Genomic DNA, 27413 nt, shown 5'->3' with positions numbered 1-27413 from the left:
CTGTTGTGTTTTTCATAATGCACTGAGAGACTTATTTGTGCATCTGGTCATGATACACCAGTGTCCTCATTTTCGTTAGGATCGGTGAAAGCGAACTGAGGGGGTTTTCCGTAGGTGGCGCTGTTGAGCCATTTTGCCACGCCCACTTCAAATTACTCCACAATGCAATTACTTTTTTGGGCTTTGTACTTCCTGCAAACTTTGGTCAGAATTTGAGCGTCTAGGCCCTGAAAAAGGCCAAAATGGCAAATAATAATAATAAGAAAAATCCTTACAATTTCAAGAGGGCCTCCCACCGTCGGTGTAATAAAGGATATGTTTCACTCCTCATTGTTTCCCTTCTTCTCTTTCATACCACACTCAGGCTGTAATAGCGTTTATCCAGCAGGGGGCAGTAGAGTCGTGTTTATTATCTGAACTATGACGTAATCGACACAGCTTATGGGAGAAACATCCACTTCTTTACCTGGATGTGAAACGTGATGAAGAGAATTAATAATTGTTTGTTTTAGTTAGTTTGTTTAATGTTGTTTGTTCATTACTTTAAATGAGTTTGTTTACTGTTTTTTGTTTATTTAACAAGAATATGGTAGTGTTGTACTGTTGTTGTACTGATTATGCCGCGGAGGGGGACCGGGAGAAACGGCTCCGAACCACGGCCACTAATCACGCACTACATTCCACGCCATCACGTGCAGCGCTGTCAGCATCACTACGCACAGACTGATCTGTTCAGGTCAAAAACAAAAAATCTCCATGTTGTTGAGATGACGTCATTTAAAGTTGATCGTCGAACGTGTAACGTCAAAAATAGGCGACTTCCTGTTGCGTTGTTCCATAACGCTCCGCCATAACGCCTTTTTTGTGCCACTTTGTATATATATTCATATATACAAAGTGGCACAAAAAAGCCGCACTGTTGTTGTACTGTTCCTAGAAAAAAAAAATGGAAAAAAAACATATATATAAAAAAATATACCACTAAAGCCAAAATGGTGGGCTTCCTGTTTGGTCTAGCATATCTATCCAAGAGACTTATTTGTTTGTTATGAAAAGACACGATTTTTGTACATGTCGGCCAATCGTGGTGTCGGGGCTGCCCTTTAGGGGGCGCTAGTCAGTTATTTTGCCACGCCCATTGACAAAATAACTTAATAATTTATTTAATGTAGTTAGTTGGGTTATTGTTGTTCGTTTATTTACTTAGTAAGTTGGTTCATTGTTGTTTATTTGTTTACTGTTGTTTGTTGTGACAGTCAGTTCATTTGATTGGTGATTTTATGGGTGACCGTTTCCATGGAAACCTAGTGCTCATGTTAAACAACATTCTGACCAAACACTGGAATCAACACTGGCGGTTCTGATGTTCTACTGGGTTTCTACTCTGGTTCTAGTTTGTTTCTACTCTGTTTCATTATTTGTTCTAATTTCATATTTTTCTCTTGACTGAAACAAACGACAGAGAGAAAAGACAGAAAGAGTAAATCCTCTCTGTGACTGCAGCAGATTATGGACGACTTAATATAGAAGCTTAGTGACACACACACACACACACACACACACACACACACACACACACACACACGCACACACACACACACACACACGCACACACACACACACACACACACATAAACACACTGCCCTGAATCCTGCCATCTCTGATCTGATGGAGTTTAGTATCTATCTGTCTATCTGTGTGAAGAGAAGCAGATAGAGAAAAATAATATATATATATATCCTTTTTTTCCCTATATTTTTCTATATATATATCCCTTATGTTGACTTAATATAAAGTAATTCAATGACTATATTTAAAGTCAGTTAGTGGTTGTATAAAAACAATCAGTGTCTGAATATAGACATTTCTCTCTCTGCGCCTTTAATTCTCCTCCTCCCCTTTAACACAGAGCTTTTCTATTTAATCCCCAATTGAGAGAGAGAGAGAGAGAGAGAGAGAGAGATGGAAAGATAGATGGAGAGAGAGAGAGTCAGATTAGTGAAGTGAAGCTGAAACAGTCTCTCTCTCTCTCTCTCTCTCTCTCTCTCTCTCACACACACTCTCTCTCTCTTCTCTCTCTCTGGATTTATTTCATCTCCTCAGTTTTTTCCTTCGCTCGGATGTTGATGAATAAATCGATAACTGAATTGATCCGCAGCTGCAGCAGGAGGAAAGTGGATCAGTTTGAGATCAGTGTGAAAGTGTTGGCGGTGAAATGAGCACAAGTTGCTTATGTTAGTGAATTAAAAGAAGAAGAAGAAGCTGATGGGGATCGAACCGACGGGAAACTGATCAAAGTGCAGCGGATCGATTAAGATGGTCTTCGGCATTCGGAGCTGAGAGAAGCAGCGGAGATGTGCGAGGAGAACCGAGCAAGTAAGATGTTCCAGATGTTTGTGTCCCAGCTGTTTGTGTGTATGTGTGTGAACCGGTTCACTCTGTGGATTCATTGAACAACGTGTCTGCATCTGAAATCTCGATCTGCTGATCAACAGATAATGAATCAATAATGACGGTGATGTGATTTTTAGCAGCTGGTGATTAATTGATCAGTCAAACATCTGCAGCTCCAACAGATGTTTTGAAATATCAGAAAAAATCAAATCTCCAAAATAAAAGTTTTCAATTCAGTTTTTACAGTTTCACTTTCTCTTTTATTTAAAAACCTGCTTTAAATGATCTGAACTTTCTCTGGAGCTTTTAACCACATCTCTCTGTCCTCAGCAGAGGTTACCATGACAACATGTTTTATACATCAGCAAGAATGACACTAAGATTTTAGACTTTATTTATCCTGTTTTCAACTGGAAGTGAAAGAATCTATTTAGTTTAACAAACACATGAAGCTGTTTTCAGACATGAACTCAACCACAGACGTGTTCCTGACATGTTCCTCACATGTTCCTGACATGTTCCTCACATGTTCCTCACATGTTCCATGTTCCTGACATGTTCCTGACATGTTCTGTCTGTGAGAACAAATGTCTGAGTCAGTGTCTCTGAACATTTCCTGGATCTTCTCCTGCAGCCTCCTAGTAAAATGTGTGTAACATGTCAGAGTGAGTCCATGTGAGGAAACAGCAGGACAATGTGTGGAAGCTTCCCAGTGAGCGAGTGGACGTGTTGATGAGGTTTCTAACACGTGACGGACGTGAAACTGGAGGAACACAAATATCTCAGGATGAAGAAGAGGAGCCGTACACGTAGAAGACGAAGACGTCCACTTGGAAACACGAGGAGGTTCCAGAGCTTCTGGTGATGAGGGCCGACGCCGGTGTGGATGAGCTGTAAACAACAACACTGATCTTTCCACAGCAGAGTTTATACGTCATGTCCGGCCTCCTGCTGCTCTACAGGCTCCGCCTCCTGCTGCTCTACAGTTCATGTGTTCATGTCTGAAAACAGCTTCTGTCTGATTCTGGTTTTCCTTATGAACTTAGAACCTGTTTCAGTCCCGAGCGAACGGATTATTCTTATTGTTCTGGGACACGTGGCCACATACATATTAACGTTAGGTGTGAACAGACGAACTTTACGCTCTGTGAACGATCCCAGAAAATAACTGAGACAAGACAAAGTTAGGGAACAGATATAAATGATGTGATTTGGTTCAGCTTGATTGAATTGAAGGGAGCGTGGGGCCTTGGCGGAGGAATGAGCTTCACTGAGTGACATTTTAATTGTTGATGACGTTAGAGATGATGACATCATCAGGAAGTGATGTCACGCACAGGCAAGGTCTGAAGCCGCATTCCAGAAAACTCAGATGTTGGAATTTTCCAACCTCCTACTTGAAATAGTGCAATGGGCGCTACTCAAAGTCGAAGTTGCGACTTGTGAACTCGGGGAAATTTCATCTACCCCCGACTTCACGGAGAATCAGTCGTCTGACGTCACACAACAATGGCGGCGCTCATGGAGGCGTAGATACTGTGGCGCTGAGGCCCGTCGACCCTCTGTTGAGTGACGGGTCGAGTGTTCTCTCCCTCGTTTGTATTGAATGTGTTTCCAAAACGTAAAATGTCTGTTGCCTCATGCGTCGTTTCCCTCGTCTTTGTTTCTGTATGAACGGAGGCTGCAAAGGTTTCAGCTGAATTGTTTCGTCACGAGACAAATACACATCAGCTTCTCACGGTCAGACATGTTTGTTTACGTCTGATGTCATCACCGTGCACTGGAACGCTTGGAAGTCGGAACTCAGAAAATTCAGGTCGGAATATCCGACAGTTGTCTTGAACGCAGCAGAAGTTGAACTGTGCGACCGAAACAGATTCACAACATCTTTGGGTTTATTTGATAAAGATGAGTTGATGACATTTTGCATCATGTGTTGATCAAAGTTTCATGTTGAACTAGATTTAGGTAAAACAACAACTACGGCCAATCAGAGCGCACCAGATGTGCTAGTCAGGGGCGTCTCCTTGGGAAAGATCGTGTCGTGGGAACTCATGATTGCAAAACTCTGGATTACAGGCAGGAAGTCGTGTAGAAGGAACTTCACAGCGATCCCTTTGAAAGTTGGGTTATCTGAACTTAGCGTTAGACACAAGATAACACACTGAGTCCAGGAGCCTGGATGTGTCAGATCAGCGTCCTGATGAAATGTAAGATGACCTGTGACCCCCCCTGGACCTCCTGTTTATACATCAGTTAACAGTTTCCCAGGTGCGACATGTGGGCAGAGATGAGGTCAGAGGTCAGAAACCGGAACGTGCTGAGTATTTCATGTGCTCAGTCGTACGCTCTCGTCCACTCAGTGTCGTCCTGAGATCAAACCCACGGAGCCTGTGGACGCTCACGTTCTCACAGCTGCAGAAGGTGTGAGACCTTTGACCTCAGTTTGACTGAAAACGTGCCACTGACCACGTGTGTCACATGACGTTCTCCTGCACTTCTACGTCCTACTGTCGTCATAGCAACAACAAAGTTCGAGCTGCCTCATCGAGACAAACGATTTCTCTGAGTTAAGATGAGACGCTCACTCGCTCATTAATCCTCCTGCTTCTGACGGAGGATCAGACCTGCTCTCTGAACTAAGATGGCCTCCGCAGACCTTCTGATAATGTTGTCATGGAAATGAGTATTAACATGTGACATCACCTGTTACCACGGCAGCAGAGTTAATCCACCCTCTTGTTCGGGCCGTGAAATTAAGCTTATTTAAACTTTATTTAAACCGAGGAGACCTTTCATCCTGATGAACTGAGACTGAGACACACACGTCGCCTCACACGTCGCCTCACACACACACACACACGTCGCCTCACACACACACACACATGTCGTCTCTAACACACACACACACGTCGCCTCACACACACACACGTCGTCTCTCACACACACACACACATGTCGTCTCACACACACACACACGTCGTCTCTAACACACACACACCCGTCGCCTCACACACACACACGTCGCCTCTCACACACACACACGTCGCCTCACACATGCAGAAACACAGACCACAGGATGTGTATACATCAACCATCTCGTCTCTTGGTGACACTTTATTTACCTGTTGTTCTGAGATGCCTCTTAGCTGTGTGTTTGTGTATGTGTGTGTTGTGTGTGCGTGTGTGTTTGTGTACGTGTATGTTTGTGTGTGTGTGTGTGTGTGTGTGTGTGTGTGTGAGAGAGAGAGAGCTTTGCAGCGAAGAAGAAAAACTGTCCACATTCACAAAATGAACTGAGGACCTTCCAGCTGGACCAGGCTGGAGGGCAACACACACACACACACACACACACACACACACACACACACACACACACACACACACACACACACACACACACACACACACACACTGAGACAGGGCAGTGAAAAGTAGGAAGTTAACAAGGCGGATACGGGTCGTGTGCGAGTGATGGGATGCCCCATTACACCATCTCTCTCTCTCACACACACACACACACACACACACACACACACACACACACACACACACACACACACACACACACACACACACACACACACACTCTGTTGTCAGGATGATGTGAGCTGACTCGGGATAATTCTGGGATAATTAGTCGGTGCTTCTTGTCGTCCTGGGGGTGAAGCAGCTCCTCCACAGGAACCAAACAACGTGACCAACAGTCATGTGACCAGCACCGTCCAAACCTCAGCTGCTCATTGCTCATTGGACGACCTGCTGAGATACCGACTCAGGGGTCAGAGGAGGAGACGCTTTGAACAAAGTGCTGGTTTCAGAACAGGCAGTGTTGTCCATGACAGTCTGCTTCAAAGTCCAGGTTCAACCCGACCCCGACCAACATGGAGCCTGTGACATCAGCAGCTTTGGGAGGAGCTACTGAAAGATATTGTCCATCATTTTGAAAAGAAATGAGTGAAACCAGCCGTGAGATTTTTCTGAAACATTCAAACTCAATGTCAAATCAAATGTGATGAAGTGAATTTATAAATCAGAATCAGTGACGTTCTGTCAGACGTGATTTTTTCTTCTTCCTCTGAGGATTATTGGCAGTTGACAAACAATGAATCGGTGCATTATCGGCACCGGCCTGTGTGAATGATCGGTTCTCAGAAGGAACTGATTCTAAATAGTGTGAACAGGAGATGAGGCTTCAGATCTGACCTTGAACTGATCCTGGCTCCGCCTCTTCCTGTCCTATAGGTCCAGAGAGTGGTTTTTACTTCTGGTTTCAGAAAAACACAAATTTAAAACTCAAGGCTTCAAACACAGCAGCTCACAAAATGATTCTTGGTGTGAAGGAGAATCTCCCACAGACTGTGAATGTATCTGTAGTTTGGTAAAGATCAGTCGTTGGTTCGATCTTCATGATCCGTGAAAAAGCTTTTTCGAATATTTGAATATTATTTGAATATTAAATTCTCTGGCGTAATTGGTGAGCGAATATGATGTGATGAAGATAAAAGTTAAACTGATCTCATTTTATACGTGTCTGTAAATAAACAGCTGGACAGAACAGCAAAGCATTCTGGGAAACACAGGAAATCTAGAAAATGACTAAACAAAAGCAAAGAGAGATAATCTCACTGTTCATCACTGGTTCGTGCGTGTGCGTGTGCGTGTGCGCGTGTGTGTGCGTGTGCGTGTGCGTGTGCGTGTGTGTGTGTGTGTGTGTGTGTGTGTGTGTTCAGGGTCCTCAGGTTCTAACATATAAATCATGGCCCAGATCACAGACACATACACACACAGAGAGAGAGAGAGAGAGAGAGAGAGGGAGAGAGAGAGAGAGATGAGAGGGAGAGAGAGAGAGAGAGAGAGAGAGAGAGAGAGGGAGAGAGAGAGAGAGATGGAGGGAGAGAGGAGAGAGAGAGAGAGAGAGAGAGAGAGAGAGAGAGAGAGAGAGAGAGAGAGAGAGAGAGAGAGAGATCTAGGTCACAGCTGTTCACTACAATATTTCTGTTTTCACCTCCTCTGGAAACTCACATCTCCTCCTCTGCTCTTCTCTCCTCTAACCTCTGTCGTTGACCAAGTTGTATGTTGTTAATGGACGGTCAGTACTTCCTCCCTCGCAGGGAGCTGATTGGTCAAAAGATGGGTTCTCACCAGGTGAAGGTGAAGTTTTTCTCAGTTCAGTTTGAAATCAGTTTGTCCACAAACACAAGTTCTGTTGATAACGTGTGAACCGCCTGTTTTCACCCTGAGCTTCCAGCACGCTGTGAGAAGTCAGAGCTCAGGTACCACGTAAAGCTGGGTCCTGGATCCAGTCTTCAGTATATGGATCCTCAGAGTTTCAAGAGGGTTCAGACCTTCAGCCTTTTCAGTCTTAATATCTCCTCAATAGCAGGTGTGAAAGGTTCCTCACACACAGTCCAGAACAACAGATCAAAATCTAGTCCGAACAAAAGAGGTGTTCTGGGTCTGGATCAAACTGAACCATGGTTCTGTTGGTTTGCAGTGAAAACACTTTGTTGTACAGTTTGGACTTTTGGACCAATCACAGGAAGTAGAGACAGAATTAAACAATAGAAGAAGAAAAAGAAGTGGAAGCAGCTCACAGGATTGCTTTCAATCAAATGAACTGATTAACAGAGCAAGTGCTAATTATAGAGCGACCTTCCTCTGTGGAGGATCACGACCTGATCTGCAGGTCATCGTGTTTCTTCTGTGTCTGTCTCCAGGTGCCGGTCGCAACGGCTACACCAAAGCAGTGGATGGAGAGGAGGGGGGAGGAGAGGGGGAGGAAGAGGAGGAGGGAGGAGAGGTGGATGGAGAAGGAGGAGGAGGCGAGGAGAGGGATGGAGAGTGGGACGAAGAGCTGGACGGAGAAAACGAGGGAGGTGTGAGGATGACAAGAACCGACACGCTGCACTCGACCACAAGTTCGACTGGAACACAGAGGAGGAGAGGACTACACGCTAAGAAACAGGTGAGACAACACGCTAAGAAGCAGGTGAGACAACACGCTAAGAACAGGTGAGACAACACGCTAAGAAACAGGTGAGACAACACGCTAAGATACAGGTGAGACAACACGCTAAGATACAGGTGAGACAACACGCTAAGATACAGGTGAGACAACACGCTAAGATACAGGTGAGACAACACGCTAAGATACAGGTGAGACAACACGCTAAGATACAGGTGAGACAACACGCTAAGATACAGGTGAGACAACACGCTAAGATACAGGTGAGACAACACGCTAAGATACAGGTGAGACAACACGCTAAGATACAGGTGAGACAACACGCTAAGATACAGGTGAGACAACACGCTAAGATACAGGTGAGACAACACGCTAAGATACAGGTGAGACAACACGCTAAGATACAGGTGACGAAGATGATGATGATGTCGATGACGATGATGATGCAGATGGTGATGACGATGTTCTTCCTCCTCAGGTGCAGGGCAGTAATCAGGTCCAACGAGCTCCTCGAGCTTTATATTGTCTGAAACTGAACAATCCAATCAGACGAGCCGCTCTCTCTATCGTCGAGTGGAAGTATCCTTTACTCCGACCAATCACCTGTCGGCTTCAGATCAATCAACTCTTTCATCTGCTAACGAGCAACATGAGTCATCAGTTATATTACTGCTGAGTGTTAATTTACTATTGTATGCTAACTCTATGCTAGCTCTATGCTAACACATGTACTTCACACTGTAGTTTCCTTAATGCATCTCTCAGACCCTTTGATATCTTCATCTTGTTAGCCATCTTTGCTAACTGTGTCGCTCTGGGAGTTTCCAAACCGTTTCCTGAGGACGACTCCAACTCCACCAACCACGACTTGGTGAGACACAACAATAGTAGTGCTACGCAACAATACAACTAAATGATTATACTACTACACAACTGCAGTGCTACACAACTACACAACTACACAACTACAGGAATGTTTCCTTAGGACGACTCCAACTCCACCAAACATGACCTGGTGAGACACAACACTATACAACTGTATACTAATACACTATTAAACAACTACTCTACTATAACTACACAACTATACAATATACAACTTCACAACTTTCCCCCTGCTCCCAGTCGCTGTGCTAAGCTAGGCTAACATGTTACCCTGAACGAAACACTGCTCGCGGCTGTCAAAGGTTGAGGGATAAATTCAGGAAGTGAGTGACAGGTCTGTGATCGGAGATGATCGGCTGAGTTTCTGCTTCATCGCTCTCTCTCCTCTCGATGTCAGAGTCTCTCTACCTTCAGTGACTCTGTTCATGAAGTCACTTCACATCGAGGTCACCGCTGTGTGTTTGGGTTAAAGTGTTAATTAAGAGTTACAAATTAAAATGATCAATACATCGTGATGCTAAGCACTTTGTGGGTTTCATGATGTTCTGTTGTGTGAGTGGAGCATGTGCTCTGTGTTTCAGGAACAAGTGGAGTACGTCTTCCTCATCATCTTCACCATTGAGACCTTCCTGAAGATCCTGGCCTACGGTCTGGTGATGCACCCGAGCTCCTACATCCGCAACGGCTGGAACCTGCTGGACTTCGTCATCGTCATCGTCGGGTGAGAAAACACAGGAACCGTTCTTTAGATGTTCTGTGTTTAGAAGTTGAAGTGCCAGGAAGTTGAGTGTGAAACGAATGGTCGCCATCTTGGCTAGGTAGCGGAGGGGGAAGGGCCATCAGCATATTATCAAACAAAAATGGTGTCAGAGGATTGCATGGTAGCCGTAGTTTCCATGTCACGTGACACGGCGGGCGCACACCTTAAGTTTGTAAGGTTCCAACTAGAACCAGGTTTAGATTCAGGTTTTTTCTGAAGATTGAAGATAAGTTTTTGAAGTTAAGGTGAAGATTAGGAACACATTATGTGTGTGTGTGTGTGTGTGTGTGTGTGTGTGTGTGTGTGTGTGTGTGTGTGTGTGTGTGTGTGTGTGTGTGTGTGTGTGTGTGTCCCAGCGGTAAATCTGATGTGATTGCAGTAAACTCCTCTGACCAGCGGAGGAACAAACCCTGCAGCGATGCCTCAGTTTATCTCCTCAGTTTTCTGGTGTTGAGTTAATGTGACAGTCGACTGAGTTCAGTGTAACTCGGCTCTAAATACACACATCTACTCTGCTGCAAGAAACTCCTACTGTCACTTTAAAAACACAGGAAGTTGACCCCAACTAACCACTGAGAGGGCGGAAGACACAGATCTCCTCCAGGAACCCACAGCTCTGGTTCTCCTCCCGAACCCACAGCTCTGGTTCTCCTCCACGAACCCACAGCTCTGGTTCTCCTTGAGGAACATGCAGCTCTGGTTCTCCTCCACGAACCCACAGCTCTGGTTCTCCTTGAGGAACATGCAGCTCTGGTTCTCCTTGAGGAACATACAGCTCTGGTTCTCCTTGAGGAACATGCAGCTCTGGTTCTCCTCCAGGAACCCACAGCTCTGGTTCTCCTCCACGAACCCACAGCTCTGGTTCTCCTTGAGGAACATGCAGCTCTGGTTCTCCTCCACGAACCCACAGCTCTGGTTCTCCTTGAGGAACATGCAGCTCTGGTTCTTCTCCAGGAACCCACAGCTCTGGTTCTCCTCCAGGAACCCGCAGCTCTGGTTATCCTCCAGGAACCCACAGCTCTGGTTCTCCTTGAGGAACATGCAGCTCTGGTTCTCCCTTATTAACCTGCAAAAGAGCTACTAAAAACAGAACAGTTTGTAATGTGATGTGTTGCTGCACTGATGAATTCTTAAAAATGAACGTCAGAGAAAAGACGACATGAACATATGAACATGGGTGACGTCTCAAAATGAACAAATTAAAAGGAAGCAAATAGAATATAAAACAGAGAACCAGCAGCAGCAGCCGTCACCCGCTGAGGTCACAGTGCGTCCTGCAGGTCCTGAGGCTCGTCCTGCGTGACGGTGGTGAACGTCCTGAATGTCCCCAGGCCAAAGATGATTAAAACTGTTGTCATGGTAACGCTGCCTGAGTACTCTCTTTTCCAATTTATATTCATAGATGATACACTGAGGGTCTCTCTCTTGACTTTGTGTTTGTCTCTGTAGGGACGATCAAATCACTGTCTCAGTTAAGACGCTGAGTTTTTACAGTTTAAGGAAACATTAGGTGGAAATCAGTTTTCACTAAACTGATTCAGCTCATGCTTCTACCGGATTTTGAGCATTTAAAGTTTGTTTTTAAAATCAAGCTCATCGTGCAGATTCTCTCTGAGCAACATCTGAGCTCCGCCTCTCATAGCTTCTTGTGAATCGTGTGGTCAGACGGTTTATTTTGTGTTTATATCTTTGCGTCCTCTCATGAAGTGATTTCTTTTCACGTCATCTCAGCAGCTTGTGCTTCTCTACTCTTTGCAGATGATGTGGTTGTGTGTGCTTCATCAGACCAGAGGGTGGATCCAGAACTCACTGAGAGTCAGATCTTCCACACAGACTGTCCACACTGTTATTTTCCAATGATCAGATTTGTGTGCAGACATTATTATCCTATCTGCAGTAGTAATGACGTAGGCTTTAGTAACTATGTGGCTACAGTTACTCTCGATTTGACGTCATCCAGTAGCAGTTGTTTCTTACTGTCCAAACTTTCTAAAATCAATGTGGATTCTTCATAGTGTGTTTCCACTGTGACCAGGCCCCTGACAGGCAGCAGCAAAAATACAGATTCACAACCATAATATTCATTTCCACAGTTTTGCAGATGATACGAAACACGGCTCTGTTTGATGAGCTGGATCATTTCTGTAAATCCTTTTCTTCTTCTGTTGTTTTTGCAGATTGTTCAGCGTCGTCCTGGAGACAATGACTCATAAGTCTGGCGAGCAGGCGACCACTCACCACGTGCCGGGGAAACCTGGAGGTCTGGATGTCAAAGCTCTGAGAGCCTTCAGGGTCCTGAGGCCCCTGAGGCTGGTCTCTGGAGTCCCCAGTGAGTCTGCTGGATCGGAGGGTCTGTCTGTGTGTGTTTTGTGTATTTGTACACCTGTTTATCTTTGTGTGTCTGTCAGGTCTGCAGATCGTGTTGAACTCCATCATGAAGGCGATGGTTCCTCTGCTTCACATCGCTCTGCTGGTTCTCTTCGTCATCATCATCTACGCCATCATTGGCCTGGAGCTCTTCATCGGACGCATGCATCGGACCTGCTACTACATGGGAGCAGGTACACACACACACACACACACACACACACATCTGAGTTCACACCTGTGCAGATAGAACTGAATAAATATTGGTTGATCATTTTCCAGATAACTACGTGGAGGACGACCCGGTGCCGTGTGCGTTTGCCGGTCACGGCCGTCAGTGCGCAATTAACGGCACAGAGTGTCGAGGGAGGTGGGACGGTCCCAATGGAGGAATCACCAACTTTGACAACTTCTTCTTTGCCATGTTGACCGTGTTCCAGTGCATCACAATGGAGGGATGGACCGACGTGCTGTACTGGGTAAAACTAACTAACATTTATTTTAGCAAATAAGTCAAACCTGCGTCTCAGCGTCACGTTCTCACTTCCTCTTCTTTCCTGTCTGTGCAGATGAACGACGCCATCGGGTTTGAGCTGCCCTGGGTTTATTTTGTCAGTCTGGTGATTTTCGGCTCGTTCTTCGTTCTCAACCTGGTTCTGGGAGTCCTCAGCGGGTTCGTCACCATATTTCTTTTAAACATTTTCCGAAGACGAAACTCACTGGTCTGTCTGTTTGAAATATAAGTGGCGTTTGAACGTGTGACCCTCACAGAGAGTTCAGTAAAGAGAGGGAGAAGGCGAAGGCGCGGGGAGATTTTCAGAAGCTGCGCGAGAAGCAGCAGATGGAAGAGGATCTGTGTGGATACATGGACTGGATCACTCAGGCTGAGGACATGGACGAACTGGACGAGGACGGAAACCCACGTAAGACGGGGACGGTGTGGTTGTGTCTCTCTTGTCGGACGTCTTATCGTCATGTTGCTTCAGTTTGACGTGTTAAAACAGTGGAAGGTGAATGACAGACGATCCCTCAGTTAATTATAACATCAAGTTAATGGATGTCGATTAATGAACCAATTAGAGACAATGAGTCCCTCAGTGAGTCAATGAGGCAGAACGAGCTGCGGATACATCAGACAAAAATACTCATTTTATTGTTCATCTAATTATGAACTTATTAAATAATTTTAGCAAATCATTATGACTCAATTAAAAAAAAGATCTTGTTGTTTCACAAGATCAATCATCTCATTAAAACAACAAAGACGACATCAGTTGAAAAACAGATTTTTATTTCATGGAGGAACACGAGCAGAGTTCGATCCCCCGTGCTGGACAGTGGACGTCCTCCAGGCTGATGAGACTGATCACTCAGGTGGACAGTTTGTCTTCTGGAGAGGTGTCTTCACTGTCTGCTGAATGTGTCTGTGATTTCTGTTTCCTGCCTGTGTCTCAGGTCCGTCTCTGGGCGACCTGTCCGACAAGAAGAGAGGGAAGTTTGGATGGTTCAGTCACTCCAATGACACACACGGTGAGACACACACACACACACACACACACACACATACACACACACACACACACACACACACACACACAGTCTAAATGAGGAAACCTTCAGTGTGTCCCTGTATCTGGGTCTGTCTCTGACCCTGTTTCTCGGTGTAATTGATAAATGAGCTGATGTGAACCAAGAACAGTTACACCTGTCTGTGTGTCTTCCTGTCTCTCTCTCTCTCTCTCTATCTGTCTGTCTGTCTTCGTCTGTCTGTCTGTGTCTGTCGTCTGTCTGTCTGTCTCTCAGCAAGTCTTCCTGCCAGTGACACAGCGTCTACAAACACTGAAAACATTGATGAGGAACACACCAACTGCTGTCAGGCCTGCTGGTAACAATCACACACACACACACACACACACACACACACGCACACACGCACACTGACATTATAGCCTTAATTCTCAAACTGTTGTTAATTTACAGAATCACGTCTGGATCATGTTACGTTCAGAGGCTGCATGTTTTTTAAAGCAACATTATGTTTTGGGCTGAACTGAAACAACCGAACACTGGATATTACCCATGATCCTCTGCTTCCTGAAGCAGAAGAGCTGCCGCTGTAACAAATCCCCCAAACTCTGTTTAAAACTCTTCATATTTGACAGTTTCCTGCTGAATATTGGAGATAAACTGTTTGAAGACATTACGTTTGCACAGATGTGGACACACGTCTCTCACCTGTCCACAGATGTGTGTCAGGCAACTGATTAAACTTTTTATTGTTTCAGCTCCCAGGTGATGAAGATCAGCTGCTGGTGAGTTCACTGACCATCAGACATTCAGGAGATAATGAGAGAGAACGACACACTTCATTGAACTGCCCCCTCTCCTCTCTCTCAGTCGGACGTTGCGTCGCTGGAATCGCGTCTGTCGCAGAAACTGTCGCACTGCTGTTAAATCAGTGACATTTTATTGGCTGGTTCTGCTGCTCGTCTTCCTCAACACCTCCCTCAGCGCGTCCGAGCACTACAACCAACCTGACTGGCTGACAGAAGTCCAGGGTAACACACACATGCATGCAAACACACACACACACACACACACACACACACACACACACACACACACACACACACACACACACACACACAAACACAAACACACAAAAACTTACAAATCGTTGACAAATTGTTGTATTTTTTTTATTTTTTATCAAATTGGTGACATCATCAAACAAACAAACACACATGAACACATGATGAAGTGAACACATGATGACGTGAACACATGATGACGTGAACACATGATGACGTGAACACATGAATCAAACTGTCTCTGCAGACATCGCCAACAAGGTGCTGCTGTCCCTGTTCACGTTGGAGATGCTGTTGAAGATGTACAGTCTGGGTCTGGCTCATTACTTCGTGGCGTTCTTTAACCGCTTCGACTGTTTCGTGGTGTGTGGCGGCATCGTGGAGACCATCCTGGTGGAGATAGGCATCATGCCTCCTCTGGGGATCTCTGTGCTGCGCTGCGTCCGCCTCCTGCGGATCTTCAAGGTCACACGGTGAGAAAACACACTGGAACCTGAACGCATCACGATCCAGTGTCAGGTCACGGTCTCATTTGGGAACAAACAAATGAATACAATGAAATAAAGAGTTTATAAAAATGTGTTTTCATTATAATTAACTGTTGATGTTCTCTTTGTGTTGATGAAGATGATTTATCCAAAATATGACTAAAAAAAATATGTCACTCTACATCTGCTCAGCCATTGGACGGCTCTGTCCAATCTGGTCGCGTCCCTACTGAACTCGATGAAGTCCATCGCCTCCCTGCTGCTCCTCCTCTTCCTCTTCCTCATCATCTTCGCTCTGCTCGGCATGCAGCTGTTCGGAGGAAAGTTTAACTTTGACGAGACGCAGACCAAACGCAGCACGTTTGACGCCTTCCCGCAGGCGCTGCTCACCTGCTTCCAGGTAACACCCCCACTTTGACACCTCGTGGTTTCATCCTGGTTTTATTCTGAGGTCATGTGGCGTGTAGGAGGTGTGTAGGAGGCGTGTAGGAGGCGTGTAGGAGGCGTGTAGGAGGCGTGTAGGAGGCGTGTCACTGACGCTGACTGTGTGTGTTTAGATCCTGACAGGCGAGGACTGGAACATGGTCATGTACGACGGCATCATGGCGTACGGCGGCCCCGTGTTTCCAGGGATGATCGTCTCTGTTTACTTCGTCATCCTCTTCATCTGTGGAAACTGTATCTTTCACTGTGAGGCGTTCACTGACTCTGAACACAGGAACATCCGGTCTTAACTCATTCATTCTGTCCATCAAAGGCAGCACTGACTGTATAAACCATGCTCCCAAAAGTGAAGCCAAATCATCTATATCGCCCCCTTGTGGCTGGCTGCAGTATAGATCATAAACCTTGTCTCCTCCATGTTAGCTCATGGGACAAGGACTAAACAAAAAAATCAAAGTAGACATTAAATGAAATTATTTTTAAAGATGGTGTCTGTCATTTTAGGTCTGAACTATGGTGCATTCAAGTGCAACAAATGATTCTAGTGTGTGATGCTTTATCCTGCACAGTGTTGAGCGTTTCATGTTCTTAGCGTGTGTCAGACATCCTGCTGAACGTCTTCTTGGCCATCGCCGTGGACAACCTGGCCGGAGGAGACGGAGACGACAAGAAGTGAGTGATGGAGGGGGGAGGCGGGGGAGGAAGAAAAAGGAGGATGTGAGGGGGTTCACTTCCTGTTGTCCTGTTTTTCCTGCAGTAAGAAGAAGGAGGGAGTGAAGGAGGAGGAGGAGGGGCGGGGAGGGGAGGAGGAGGAGGAGGAGGAGGTCGAAGACGAAGAAGTGAAGGTTTGTAATAAGCAAAGTAACTAAGTACATTTACTTAAGTGCAGTTCTGAGGAATCTGGTTTAATTGTTTATATGTCTGTTTCTCTATAGCCTGTTTGTTCTGACACACTTTAACCAGATTATGATCAAAATACCAAGGATGTGATTGGTTCTTCCATGTTTACTGCAGGTGGACATTGATGAAGACACCGAGTATGAGGAGGAAGAGGAGCCTCCTGAAGGACAAGACGGTCAGTTCCTATTTCAGTCATGATATGCATGATGATATACATGATGATGTACATGATGATGTACATGATGTACACAAGATATTTATACATTTCCTCCTCCCTGCTCGTCAGATGCGGGGGTCCAGTTAAAGATGGCCGACCTTGCTCCACCTAAGGAGAAGGTCCTTCCCATCCCAGAAGGCAGTGCGTTCTTCTGCCTCAGCAACACGAACCCGTAAGTCTATTTACGACATGGACGAGTTCTGCCTCCTGTAACTGAGTAACCCAAAACTTAAGTTTTATGCAAAAGAGGTCAATCATTTCTTTGTGTTTTTATATATGAAATTCAAACAGTTCTCTAAAAGATAAAATCTGGTTCTTCTAGCGCCCTCTGCAGCCACGTGTGAGGATCAAATCTGTTTGGCTCCGTGTTCGAGCGATTAAAGCTCATTTATGCTCAAAGGAAACTCTGCATTCTTTGCGTCTGCAGTTGTTTACGTCTTCTGAAAGTTTACGGATACGGACTAAACAGATGAAACTGAGCAGTACCACTGGGAGCAGTGTAGCCGAGACAACCATCGTTCACAAAGACCTCACGATCGTCGTCAGGTTCTCTCATTAGTTATATTGGTGATATGAATTCACCGTCCACATGTAGTGATGTATTTAATGACCTCACAGACAAACCGTCGTTTACAACGTGTGGCATTATCACAACCTCCTCCACTGTCCACATGCTAAAGGACACATGGACATATGTGGACAGTAACGGTTACATCATTTGAAACTGACGTCTCTTCGTATGTACGAATAGGAATGAAAGGGGCAGTATTCTCTATATTCCCGATCAGTGTAGATCTTCTCGTCTTTGTTCCACAACCGTCTCTTCTTCAGTTTCTGCATTAGATGAATCTTTGTTAGTGTTGAACAACTACAGCTCCCATGATGCTTTTACAGACTGATGGAGGATTTTAGCAGCTGTGTGATGTCTCTCTCTGTCTCTGTCTCTGTCTCTGTCTCCAGTATCCGTGTGGCCTGTCACACTCTGATCCATCACCACATCTTCACCAACCTCATCCTCGTCTTCATCATCCTCAGCAGCTGCTCATTGGCTGCTGAGGATCCAATCAGAGCCCACTCCTTCAGGAACAACGTGAGTCAACACAGATTTTATGGTTTTAATGAGCGACAGACACAAACATGATGCTGGTGTCGTGTCCGTGCAGCACAAGTTTAATCTATGAAGTTATCATCAAATGTAATTCAAAAACTAGCATTGATGCTAAGCTAACATTGAAAGTCAAACCCGAGTTAGCATCGGTGTCTGGGGGCTTGTGGGAGAATCTTATTTGAGACTCGGAGCCAATCAGAGCCGAGCGTGGCTCAGCCAGGTCGCTCATGATGTCATCAACACGCCTTGGTGGTTTGAGCTGGGGCGGGGCTTCAGTAGATTACACAGCAGAAGTGGGTCAGTGACTAACCGGGTTAAAGAGGAAAACGCATGGAAACACAGGGAAAGAGAAAATCACCAGTTCTCTCTCGCACACACACACACACACACACACACACACACACACACACACACACACACACACACACACACACACACACACTCAGTGCAGCAGCTGTCTTCATGCAAGACATAGCAATTAGCAGCAGCTGATGAAGGAAACGACTTCTAACATACAATCAACACACGTCTGTACGCACACACACTAACCCTGTCTTCATACTAACTTAGTTTTGTCTATAATTTCCCTCATTTCCAGAAACTTTGTTCAGGAAAGAAACAGAAGCAGTCAGATGTTCAGGATCCTGAGAAACTACAAACTATTTTAACTTTTACCTGGTTTGACTTGTGTCTCAACTTGTGATTTATTTGTCCCCCCGCGACCTTCAGAGGATAAGGGCTATAGATGATGGATGGATGATAATGAAGCTTGACTTATTAATCTTGACTTAACTTGACTGTTGTGGGTCCTTGAATTGGGACTTGATCAGTTTTGTAAAGTAAATCTTAAATCAAAACAGTGGCTTTGTATAAGAAGCTGAAGATGGCGACGTCCACCTGTTCAGCTCTTTGGTCCAAACACTTGTCTTTAACATCTCCTGAACAAACCATCCAATTCCAGCACTGCTCTGAATTCAAAGGAAATATTCTGGGATATCTCTTTGTTTTAATGCTGGAATAATGAAAACCTATTAAATGTAATAACCTGGACCAGAGTTTGTTTTCTGCCTCTGCACTCAGTGTGTGTTTGTGTTTCTAGATTCTGGGTTATGCGGACTACGCCTTCACCTCCATCTTCACTGTAGAGATCCTGTTAAAGGTAAAATCAAAACACCACCTTCAGTTCGGATGAAATCGCTCATGTTGTTTCCTCCAGTCTTCATTTGATGCTAACACCTTGTGTCTGTGCTGCAGATGACGGTCCACGGAGCGTTCCTCCATCAGGGCTCCTTCTGCAGGAACTGGTTCAACTTGTTGGATCTACTGGTCGTCAGCGTCTCACTCGTCTCCTTCTTCCTTCAGTCAGTATCAGAATCTGATTCACTCTAACAATCACATCAACAAGTGGACACAGCACCAGTTTCTGTCATTTCTTGTTCTATTTAAACAGCTGACTTGATCAATATCAGGTTAAAAACATCGAGAGAAGATGTTAATATATTTAAAACCTGCTCTAACATGAATATATTAATATTTTCAAGTTGTTCGGTTTCTTTCTGTTGCTGCTGATCAGTTTCAAATTTTAGATTCAGTTTCTTCTTCGTTTGGATGAATTGAACTTTATGAATCTGTTGAAAATTCCTGATTTGACCTTGAAACAAATGTCAAACCACAGATACAATCGACAGCTAAAGCTTGAGCTCAGACTGATGGATTAGAAGATGAGAGGAAGCAGATCATTATCAGTCAGTATCGTGAGTGAGTGCTGCCCCCTGCAGGCAGAGAACAGTCGACTGACCCACCGTGTGCTTGTGTCTGCAGCTCCAGTGCCATCTCGGTGGTGAAGATCCTCAGAGTCCTCAGGGTGCTGCGACCTCTGAGAGCCATCAACAGAGCCAAAGGCCTCAAGGTAGCTCCACACTGTCAGACAGCATCATGTAGCCGGGACAGGGAGGGACCGGGGGAGACGAGCAGATGACCCGGATCAGCTGGGATGTGGATCTCTATCAAGCCTGTTCGTTAACCATGTGGAAGTTTAGAGACAAGAACAACTTAATGTCAGATACATCAGAGTTCGTCGTGGCTGATCCATGTCCCAAAGCTTTATCTCTGAGCTTCATCCCAAATCTTTGTCCTCCTCATCTCCTCACTCTCAGCTGAAACTATATAATCTATTAGTTGATTAGTTTGGCATCAGAATTAGCAGTGGAAGCTGTTTGATGAGTTAGTTCACTAGTTATCAGTAAACTGACGTGTGAAGACATTGTGTCGGAGAGTTCTGACAATTTTGTGTGTGTGTTGCAGCACGTGGTCCAGTGTGTGTTTGTGGCCATCAAGACGATCGGAAACATCATGATCGTCACGACTCTGCTTCAGTTCATGTTCGCCTGCATCGGAGTTCAGCTGTTCAAGGTTGTTCACGTCTCTGGTGTTTACACTCAACCATAGACTGAAAATAAAGACGGACGACATGACGGCTCCCAAAAGTGAAGCCAAAGTGTCTCATTCACCCCCTGGTGGCCGGCTGCGGTGTAGGTCATAAACCCCACCTCCTGCATGTTAACAAATAAGAAATGGACCAAACTAATAAAAATCAAGTAAGACTTTAAATGATGTCACCCCAAAAGATGGCAGCATTCTTATCCAAGATAATATGGCTTTAGTTTTGTAGAGGAAGTGGACACACGTCGTCCATCTTTATTTACAGTCACTCAGACTCAGTGACCTCATCAGTTACACATCAGGTGACTGGCAGAGCTCTGATTGGTTAAATGAGTCACATGTTTCCTGTTTTTGTTTCAGGGTAAATTTTATCGCTGTACGGACGAAGCCAAACACACACCTGATCAGTGCAAGTAGGTAGATTCTACACGAGTGAAACTGACTTCAGTCTGAAGCTCTGACATCTAACGTGTGTGTGTGTGTGTGTGTGTGTGTGTGTGTGTGTGTGTGTGTGTGTGTGTGTGTGTGTGTGTGTGTGTGTGTGTGTGTGTGTGTGTGTGTGTGTCTCTCAGAGGGACGTTTGTTGTGTATAAAGACGGAGACGTGAGTCACCCGATGGTCCGAGTGCGTCTGTGGCAGAACAGTGACTTCAACTTTGATAACGTGTTGATGGGGATGATGGCGCTCTTCACCGTCTCCACCTTCGAGGGCTGGCCAGCGTGAGTGCTCCTTCAAAATAACTTTATTGTCACCAGTGTTTGTAGTGACCGTCACATGTTAACCCCGCCCACTCCTCTGCAGACTGCTGTACAAGGCCATCGATGCTAACGGGGAGAACTCTGGTCCCATCTATAACTACCGCGTGGAGATCTCCATCTTCTTCATCGTCTACATCATCATAATCGCCTTCTTCATGATGAACATCTTCGTAGGTTTCGTCATCATCACATTCAGAGAGCAGGGAGAGCAGGAGTACAAGAACTGTGAGCTTGACAAGAACCAGGTAAACTCACCTGTCTCTCACTGTGACGTGTATAGCTCTTATCTAAACGAGGTTACAAAGTGCTTCACAAAATACATACGAATGAATGAAATAAAAGGTATTCGAGACATATTAGAGAAACCAACAGAAGCTGTCCTATGTTGAGCTTTAAAAGTTATTAAAAGAATCTTAAAATCAATCCTGAGTTTAACTAGCAGCCAGTGAAGGGATGCAAGGATTGTGAGACCTACGGTTTATTTTAGTTAAAATACGAACAGCTGCAAACGAGTTCCTGAGGTTTGACTAATGTATAAAGTGTTTTGCAATAGTCCAGACGGGAAAAGACAAAGGCGTGTATGAGCTTTTCTGGGTCAGGGAGAGATAGAACTGATTTAATTTGGAAATATTTCATTGGTGGAAGAGGGAGGATTTAATGATCTCAATTATATCTGTTTTAGTTGTTTTTATATTGTTGCCAGGGGACAGAGAAATGGTAGTTGCTCGCTGATCGGGACCCAAGATTATTATTTCTGTTTTGTTAGAATTTAGCTGAAGGAAGTTAAATGACATCCGTTCCTTAAGTGTAGGTAACTGTGAGTAACTGTGAGTAACTGTCTGTGTCTGTCACTGCAGCGTCAGTGTGTGGAATACGCTCTGAAGGCTCAGCCTCTCAAACTCTACATCCCCAAGAATCCGGTCCAGTATAAATTTTGGTCGATCATCAACTCGACATGGTTTGAGTACGTGATGTTCGTCCTCATCCTGCTCAACACCGTCACGCTGGCTGTTCAGGTGAGTCACGCTGCTGCCGCTGCTAGGGTCTGTGGTGTGTTGTGTGCCGAAGTGTGTCAGTAATTGTGTGTCTGTGTTGTACAGCACTATGAACAGTCCAAAAGGTTCAGCCACATCATGGACATCCTGAACATGGTGTTCACTGGACTCTTCACTGCGGAGATGCTGCTGAAGCTGCTCGCTCTCAGACTCAGGGTGAGAAAATCAAACGCACCTGCAGCGTCCTCTTCATGTTTCCACTTCCTGTCGCTGAACGTGACTCTCTCTCTCTCACAGCATTATTTCATCGACGCCTGGAACTCATTCGATGCTCTCATCGTGGTCGGCAGCGTGGTCGACATCGTGGTCACGGAGTTCAGTGTGAGTGATGAAACCTGTGACCCTTACGTTTAATGTTGTTTCACCACATGATGGACAATACAGACATTCATGAACAGTATATTCATAATGTATATATACGTGTGTGCGTTTATAAAAATATATATACTCACACGTACTGTACATATATACATGTAACATCTGATTAAAGGTAAATGAGGGTTAATGTAACGTGTGTGCTGCCCTCTGCTGTTTCTGTGAAGAACAACTGTAAGTGAAATAATATAGAATTTATATATTTGTGTTATATGATCATATAAAAGAAGAGAAGAAATTTAGCTCGTGTATTTTTTATCTCCCTGTTTTTTCTTAATCAACCTGATCACATGTCGTCCTGACTGAACTGTCCTCTGATTGGCTCTCAGAGTGGAGAGGACAGCTCTCGTGTGTCCATCACCTTCTTCAGGCTGTTTCGAGTCATGCGATTGGTCAAGCTGCTGAGTAAAGGGGAAGGGATTCGTACGCTGCTCTGGACGTTCATCAAATCACTGCAGGTCAGGGGGCGGGGCTAACAAGGAGGGTCGTATGGTTGCTGCCTTGCTTCAGGGTTCAGTGTCATCAGAGCGTCTAACCTCCTCCTCCTCTGTGTTCAGGCGCTGCCATATGTCGCTCTGCTCATCGCCATGATCTTCTTCATCTACGCCGTCATCGGCATGCAGGTGAGTTCTAACCCTGACCTGGATGAGTCATCAGTGATGTCAGCGACAGTCTGATGATGTCATCGTGTGACGTCATCGTCTTTTCCTCCTTCAGACGTTTGGAAAGGTGGCGATGCAGGATCACACTCAGATCAACAGGAACAACAACTTCCAGACGTTTCCTCAGGCTGTTCTCCTCCTCTTCAGGTCAGATCCTCCTCTTCATCATCTCCATTATCCTCCTCCTACTCTTAATGCACTCTTCATCATCTTCATGCTCCTCCTCTTTAGGTCAGATCCTCCTCCTCATCATCTCCATTATCCTCCTCCTACTCTTAATGCACTCTTCATCATCTTCATCACATTCATCATCATCTTCATGCTCCTCTTCAGGTCAGATCCTCCTCCTCATCATCTACATTATCCTCCTCCTACCCTTAATCATCATCATCAATCACTCTTAATCACCTTAATCTTCATGTTCATCATCGTCCTTCTCCTCTTCAAGTCAGATCCTCCTCTTTATCTTCATCCTCATGTTCATCACCATCTTCATCCTCTTCTTCAGGTCAGATCCTCCTCTTCATCTTCATATTCATCATTCTCCTCTTCATCATCCTCTTCCTGACGTTGTTGTATGTGTCGTGTGTGTGTGTGTGTGTGTGTGTGTGTGTGTGTGTGTGTGTGTGTGTGTGTGTGTGTGTGTGTGTGTGTGTGTGTGTGTCCAGGTGTGCGACAGGTGAGGCGTGGCAGGAGATCATGTTGGCGAGTCTTCCAGGAAAACGCTGTGACCCCGAGTCAGACTACGAACCAGGAGAAGAATTCAGCTGCGGCAGCAACTTCGCCATCGTTTACTTCATCAGCTTCTTCATGCTCTGTGCTTTCCTGGTCAGATACTGCATATATATATATATATATATATATACACACTGAGTGGGGGGGTACATGGAGCGGCTCATTCTGCGCATGTGTTAATGCGCAAAAAAAATGTATCATCCCGCGTTAATTTTGACAGCCCTACTATATATATATATTTAAACTATGTATGTTTTTCTCTCGTTTAGATTATCAACCTTTTTGTCGCCGTCATCATGGACAATTTTGACTATCTGACACGTGATTGGTCGATTCTGGGACCTCATCATCTGGACGAGTTTAAGAGGATCTGGTCTGAGTACGACCCTGAGGCCAAGTATGACACACGCTTATGACGCCTTATGAAACCACATTAGGATTATCATGTCTGATCCGGATCCACACCAACATTCTTCCTGTAGTAGTTTTTGTGTAATCTTGCAACCAAACAAACAAACGCAGAAGAAAACATAACCTCCTCCAGGTTTTAAGAAATGAAAGCTCAGTGGAGGAACTGATCAGGATCAAAGGACGATCTTCCAACAGTTTTAACGAGACAACGAGAGCAACGACTAATTTCAGTGCGTCTTGAGCGCCCTCCTCAGGTTCAAACCATCAGTTACACTGAACCTGTTCCTGCCTGTTGGTAGTTTTAGCAGTTTCCAGCAGGTTTTGTTCCAACGTGAAGGTTCAGGTGGACGTTGTGTCTCAGCCGACACTTTGCTGTGTCTAATTGAATTATTGTTGTGTTATCGTTGATCGTATCGTCTTCTCTTCCGTCAGAGGTCGAATCAAACACCTGGACGTTGTGGCTCTGCTCAGGAGGATTCAGCCTCCTCTGGGGTTTGGGAAGTTGTGTCCTCACAGAGTGGCCTGTAAGGTACAGCTGTCACACACATGTTTTATTGCTGGTGTCCCTCAGGGCCTCTGCCTGTTTGAGTCTCAGTCACTGCCAGAAGTTTCCTGTTAACCTCATATTACTCTTCCTGTCCGTCAGCGTCTGGTAGCGATGAACATGCCTCTGAACGCTGACGGGATGGTGACCTTTAACGCTACGCTCTTCGCTCTGGTTCGCACGGCGCTCAAGATCAAGACTGAAGGTAACTGAAACCTGTGGACGTCATGACAACACGACCTCCAACTCCCTCTGCTTCATTCCACTCGTCCCAATCTATCAAACCACAGTCGACCAATTAGATGCTGATTCGTTCACAGGTCGGAGCAAACATTCTGCTCCTGGTGGGAAAATAAAGTTGTGTTAACGTTCACGTCCAGAAGGTTTTATCCTCACAGCTGATTAAAGTTCTGTGTTGAAGATGCTGGACCCACACGTATACGATGCATTAACACTTGACGCTGGACGTGCCTGACGCTTGGTGCTGGTCGTCACAGGTCCATGCTCAGGACACACCATTAAACCGTCTTTCATGCTAACGTACCATGCTAGCTGCCACAACCAAATGACCACCAGCTGACTCCGCCTCCTCTTTCACATTAACGTGACCTGATCAGCTAGCACCTCCGTTAAAAATGACAAGTAGTGGTTCTGTTGAAACCTCAAAAACGTACGTCTGAGTCCTGCTCGATAGTGTCATCGTTTTTATCCGAACACTCCCACTGTGTGCTGTTGCTAGGTAACCCTGAGCAGGAGAACGAGGAGCTGAGGGGGATTATCAAGAAGATCTGGAAGAGAATGAAACCAAAACTACTGGACGAAGTGATTCCACCACATGAAGGTATTATTAATCCTGGTAGTTTGATAGAGAGTCGCAGTACCACTGCTGACCACAAGACTCGTACTGCTCAGCACCAATGTCTTGTCTCATGTCTCTGCAGATGAGGAAGTTACCGTTGGAAAGTTTTACGCCACGTTTCTGATCCAGGATTATTTCAGGAAGTTCAGGAAGAGGAAGGAGAAAGGAGATTTGACCGGAGAGCCTGACGCCACCAACCCGTCTGCTATACAGGTCTGTCTGTGTCTGTCCTTCTATACCTGTCTGTCTGTACAGTCAATTACCTCGGACTCACTCTGTGTGTGTGTGTGTGTGTGTGTCTGTGTGTGTGTGTGTGTAGCTGTGTAAAGCCGGTCTGAAGACGCTCCAGGATCTGGGTCCAGAGATGCGTCTGGCTCTGAACGAGGACCTGGACGAGGATGAGGAGGAGGACGTCATGATGGAGGATGAGGAGCTGGAGGAGAACACTGCTTACAAGGTCTTTATGAACACGCCCCCACATACATGACCTCTGACCTTTAACGTGAGGTCAAAGGTCACAATCTGATTCTCTTGTCTGTGTCCTCGCAGGGTGAAAACGGATTTGGACCAGAGAGAGATCGGCGAGGCTCCACCCTGGCCACGCCCACAGGTAAAAAACAACGCCCCGATCTCATGTGACCTCATCATGTGACCTCATCATGTTAGTTCACATCAACAGTCTCCATAGCGACTCACCAGTGTCGTTCGTCTGCAGGTCCTGGCGGTGTTGTTGGAGACGTGGGTGTGTCTAATGGGGGTCTGATCCACCGGGTCGGTTCTCTCACTAAGATGCCAAATGGCAGCGACCACGACGAAAATCTTCACCGTGGAGACAACATGAGGTCATCTGTCAATCATCATCATCAGCGACGCCCATCAGAGAAGAATGGAATCCTGGACCGCGCCCACAAGAGACCGTCATACTACAAACATGGAAGGTAGGTCCACACGCCACTGACACATGGAGGAGGCTGTTGGGCTTCCAGTCTTGATTGACAGGTGCCTCAGCCAATCACGCTCTTTGTTTTTGGCAGGAGGGACTCCCGGGACAGATACTGGAGGAACGGGGACACAGAGACGTACGGAGAGCAAGGTTACTACAGCAGAGACGAAGACAACGACAGCATCACTTCCAGAGACAGGTGACCCGTGTGTGTGTTTGTGTGTCTGTGTGTGTGTGTGTGTGTGCTTGTATGTTAAAACCTGTGTTTTTCAGACATTACCCTGACGATCCTCGAATGTACAGAGACCACTACGATGGACACGCCCCCGACACCAACAATAGCTACGGTAACGGATACAACGAGGAGAGGAGGACCACACGGAGACGCCTACTTCCTGCTACACCTACAGGTGAGAGGATATCCCACAACCCTCCCTGCTTCCTAAAAACATACTGTGACTTCATTATTTATATCTTTATACATCTTGAACTCACATCATCGCTGT

General features: G+C 45.5%; 1 protein-coding gene across 1 annotated transcript in view; it reads left to right on the top strand.

Annotated features, from left to right (window-relative positions):
• The first annotated feature begins 2008 nt into the window (after positions 1-2008).
• Positions 2009-27413, top strand: part of cacna1fb (calcium channel, voltage-dependent, L type, alpha 1F subunit) — a 28410-nt gene continuing 3005 nt past the window's right edge. The window contains 46 exon segments of the mRNA XM_047340354.1: positions 2009-2377; positions 8116-8363; positions 8842-8942; positions 9129-9234; positions 9830-9969; positions 12186-12337; positions 12417-12569; positions 12658-12854; positions 12945-13048; positions 13147-13298; positions 13831-13905; positions 14179-14260; positions 14661-14687; positions 14773-14933; positions 15214-15439; positions 15647-15854; positions 16012-16132; positions 16501-16574; positions 16684-16743; positions 16913-16973; positions 17085-17187; positions 17976-18105; positions 19223-19282; positions 19378-19484; positions 19945-20032; positions 20428-20535; positions 20926-20978; positions 21138-21284; positions 21367-21568; positions 22181-22339; positions 22424-22534; positions 22616-22699; positions 23083-23211; positions 23311-23376; positions 23471-23562; positions 24084-24243; positions 24420-24547; positions 24994-25090; positions 25208-25310; positions 25845-25946; positions 26047-26177; positions 26284-26421; positions 26514-26574; positions 26680-26902; positions 26999-27106; positions 27181-27317. Coding sequence (XP_047196310.1) covers positions 2356-2377; positions 8116-8363; positions 8842-8942; positions 9129-9234; positions 9830-9969; positions 12186-12337; positions 12417-12569; positions 12658-12854; positions 12945-13048; positions 13147-13298; positions 13831-13905; positions 14179-14260; positions 14661-14687; positions 14773-14933; positions 15214-15439; positions 15647-15854; positions 16012-16132; positions 16501-16574; positions 16684-16743; positions 16913-16973; positions 17085-17187; positions 17976-18105; positions 19223-19282; positions 19378-19484; positions 19945-20032; positions 20428-20535; positions 20926-20978; positions 21138-21284; positions 21367-21568; positions 22181-22339; positions 22424-22534; positions 22616-22699; positions 23083-23211; positions 23311-23376; positions 23471-23562; positions 24084-24243; positions 24420-24547; positions 24994-25090; positions 25208-25310; positions 25845-25946; positions 26047-26177; positions 26284-26421; positions 26514-26574; positions 26680-26902; positions 26999-27106; positions 27181-27317 — 5497 coding nt within the window. The 5' untranslated portion in view covers positions 2009-2355.

Source organism: Hippoglossus stenolepis, chromosome 6, assembly GCF_022539355.2.
Source record: "Hippoglossus stenolepis isolate QCI-W04-F060 chromosome 6, HSTE1.2, whole genome shotgun sequence".
In the NCBI taxonomy this organism is placed as follows: domain Eukaryota; kingdom Metazoa; phylum Chordata; class Actinopteri; order Pleuronectiformes; family Pleuronectidae; genus Hippoglossus; species Hippoglossus stenolepis.
The sequence above is the reverse complement of the archived record's forward strand: the minus strand, read 5'-3'. Positions and strand labels throughout refer to the sequence as shown.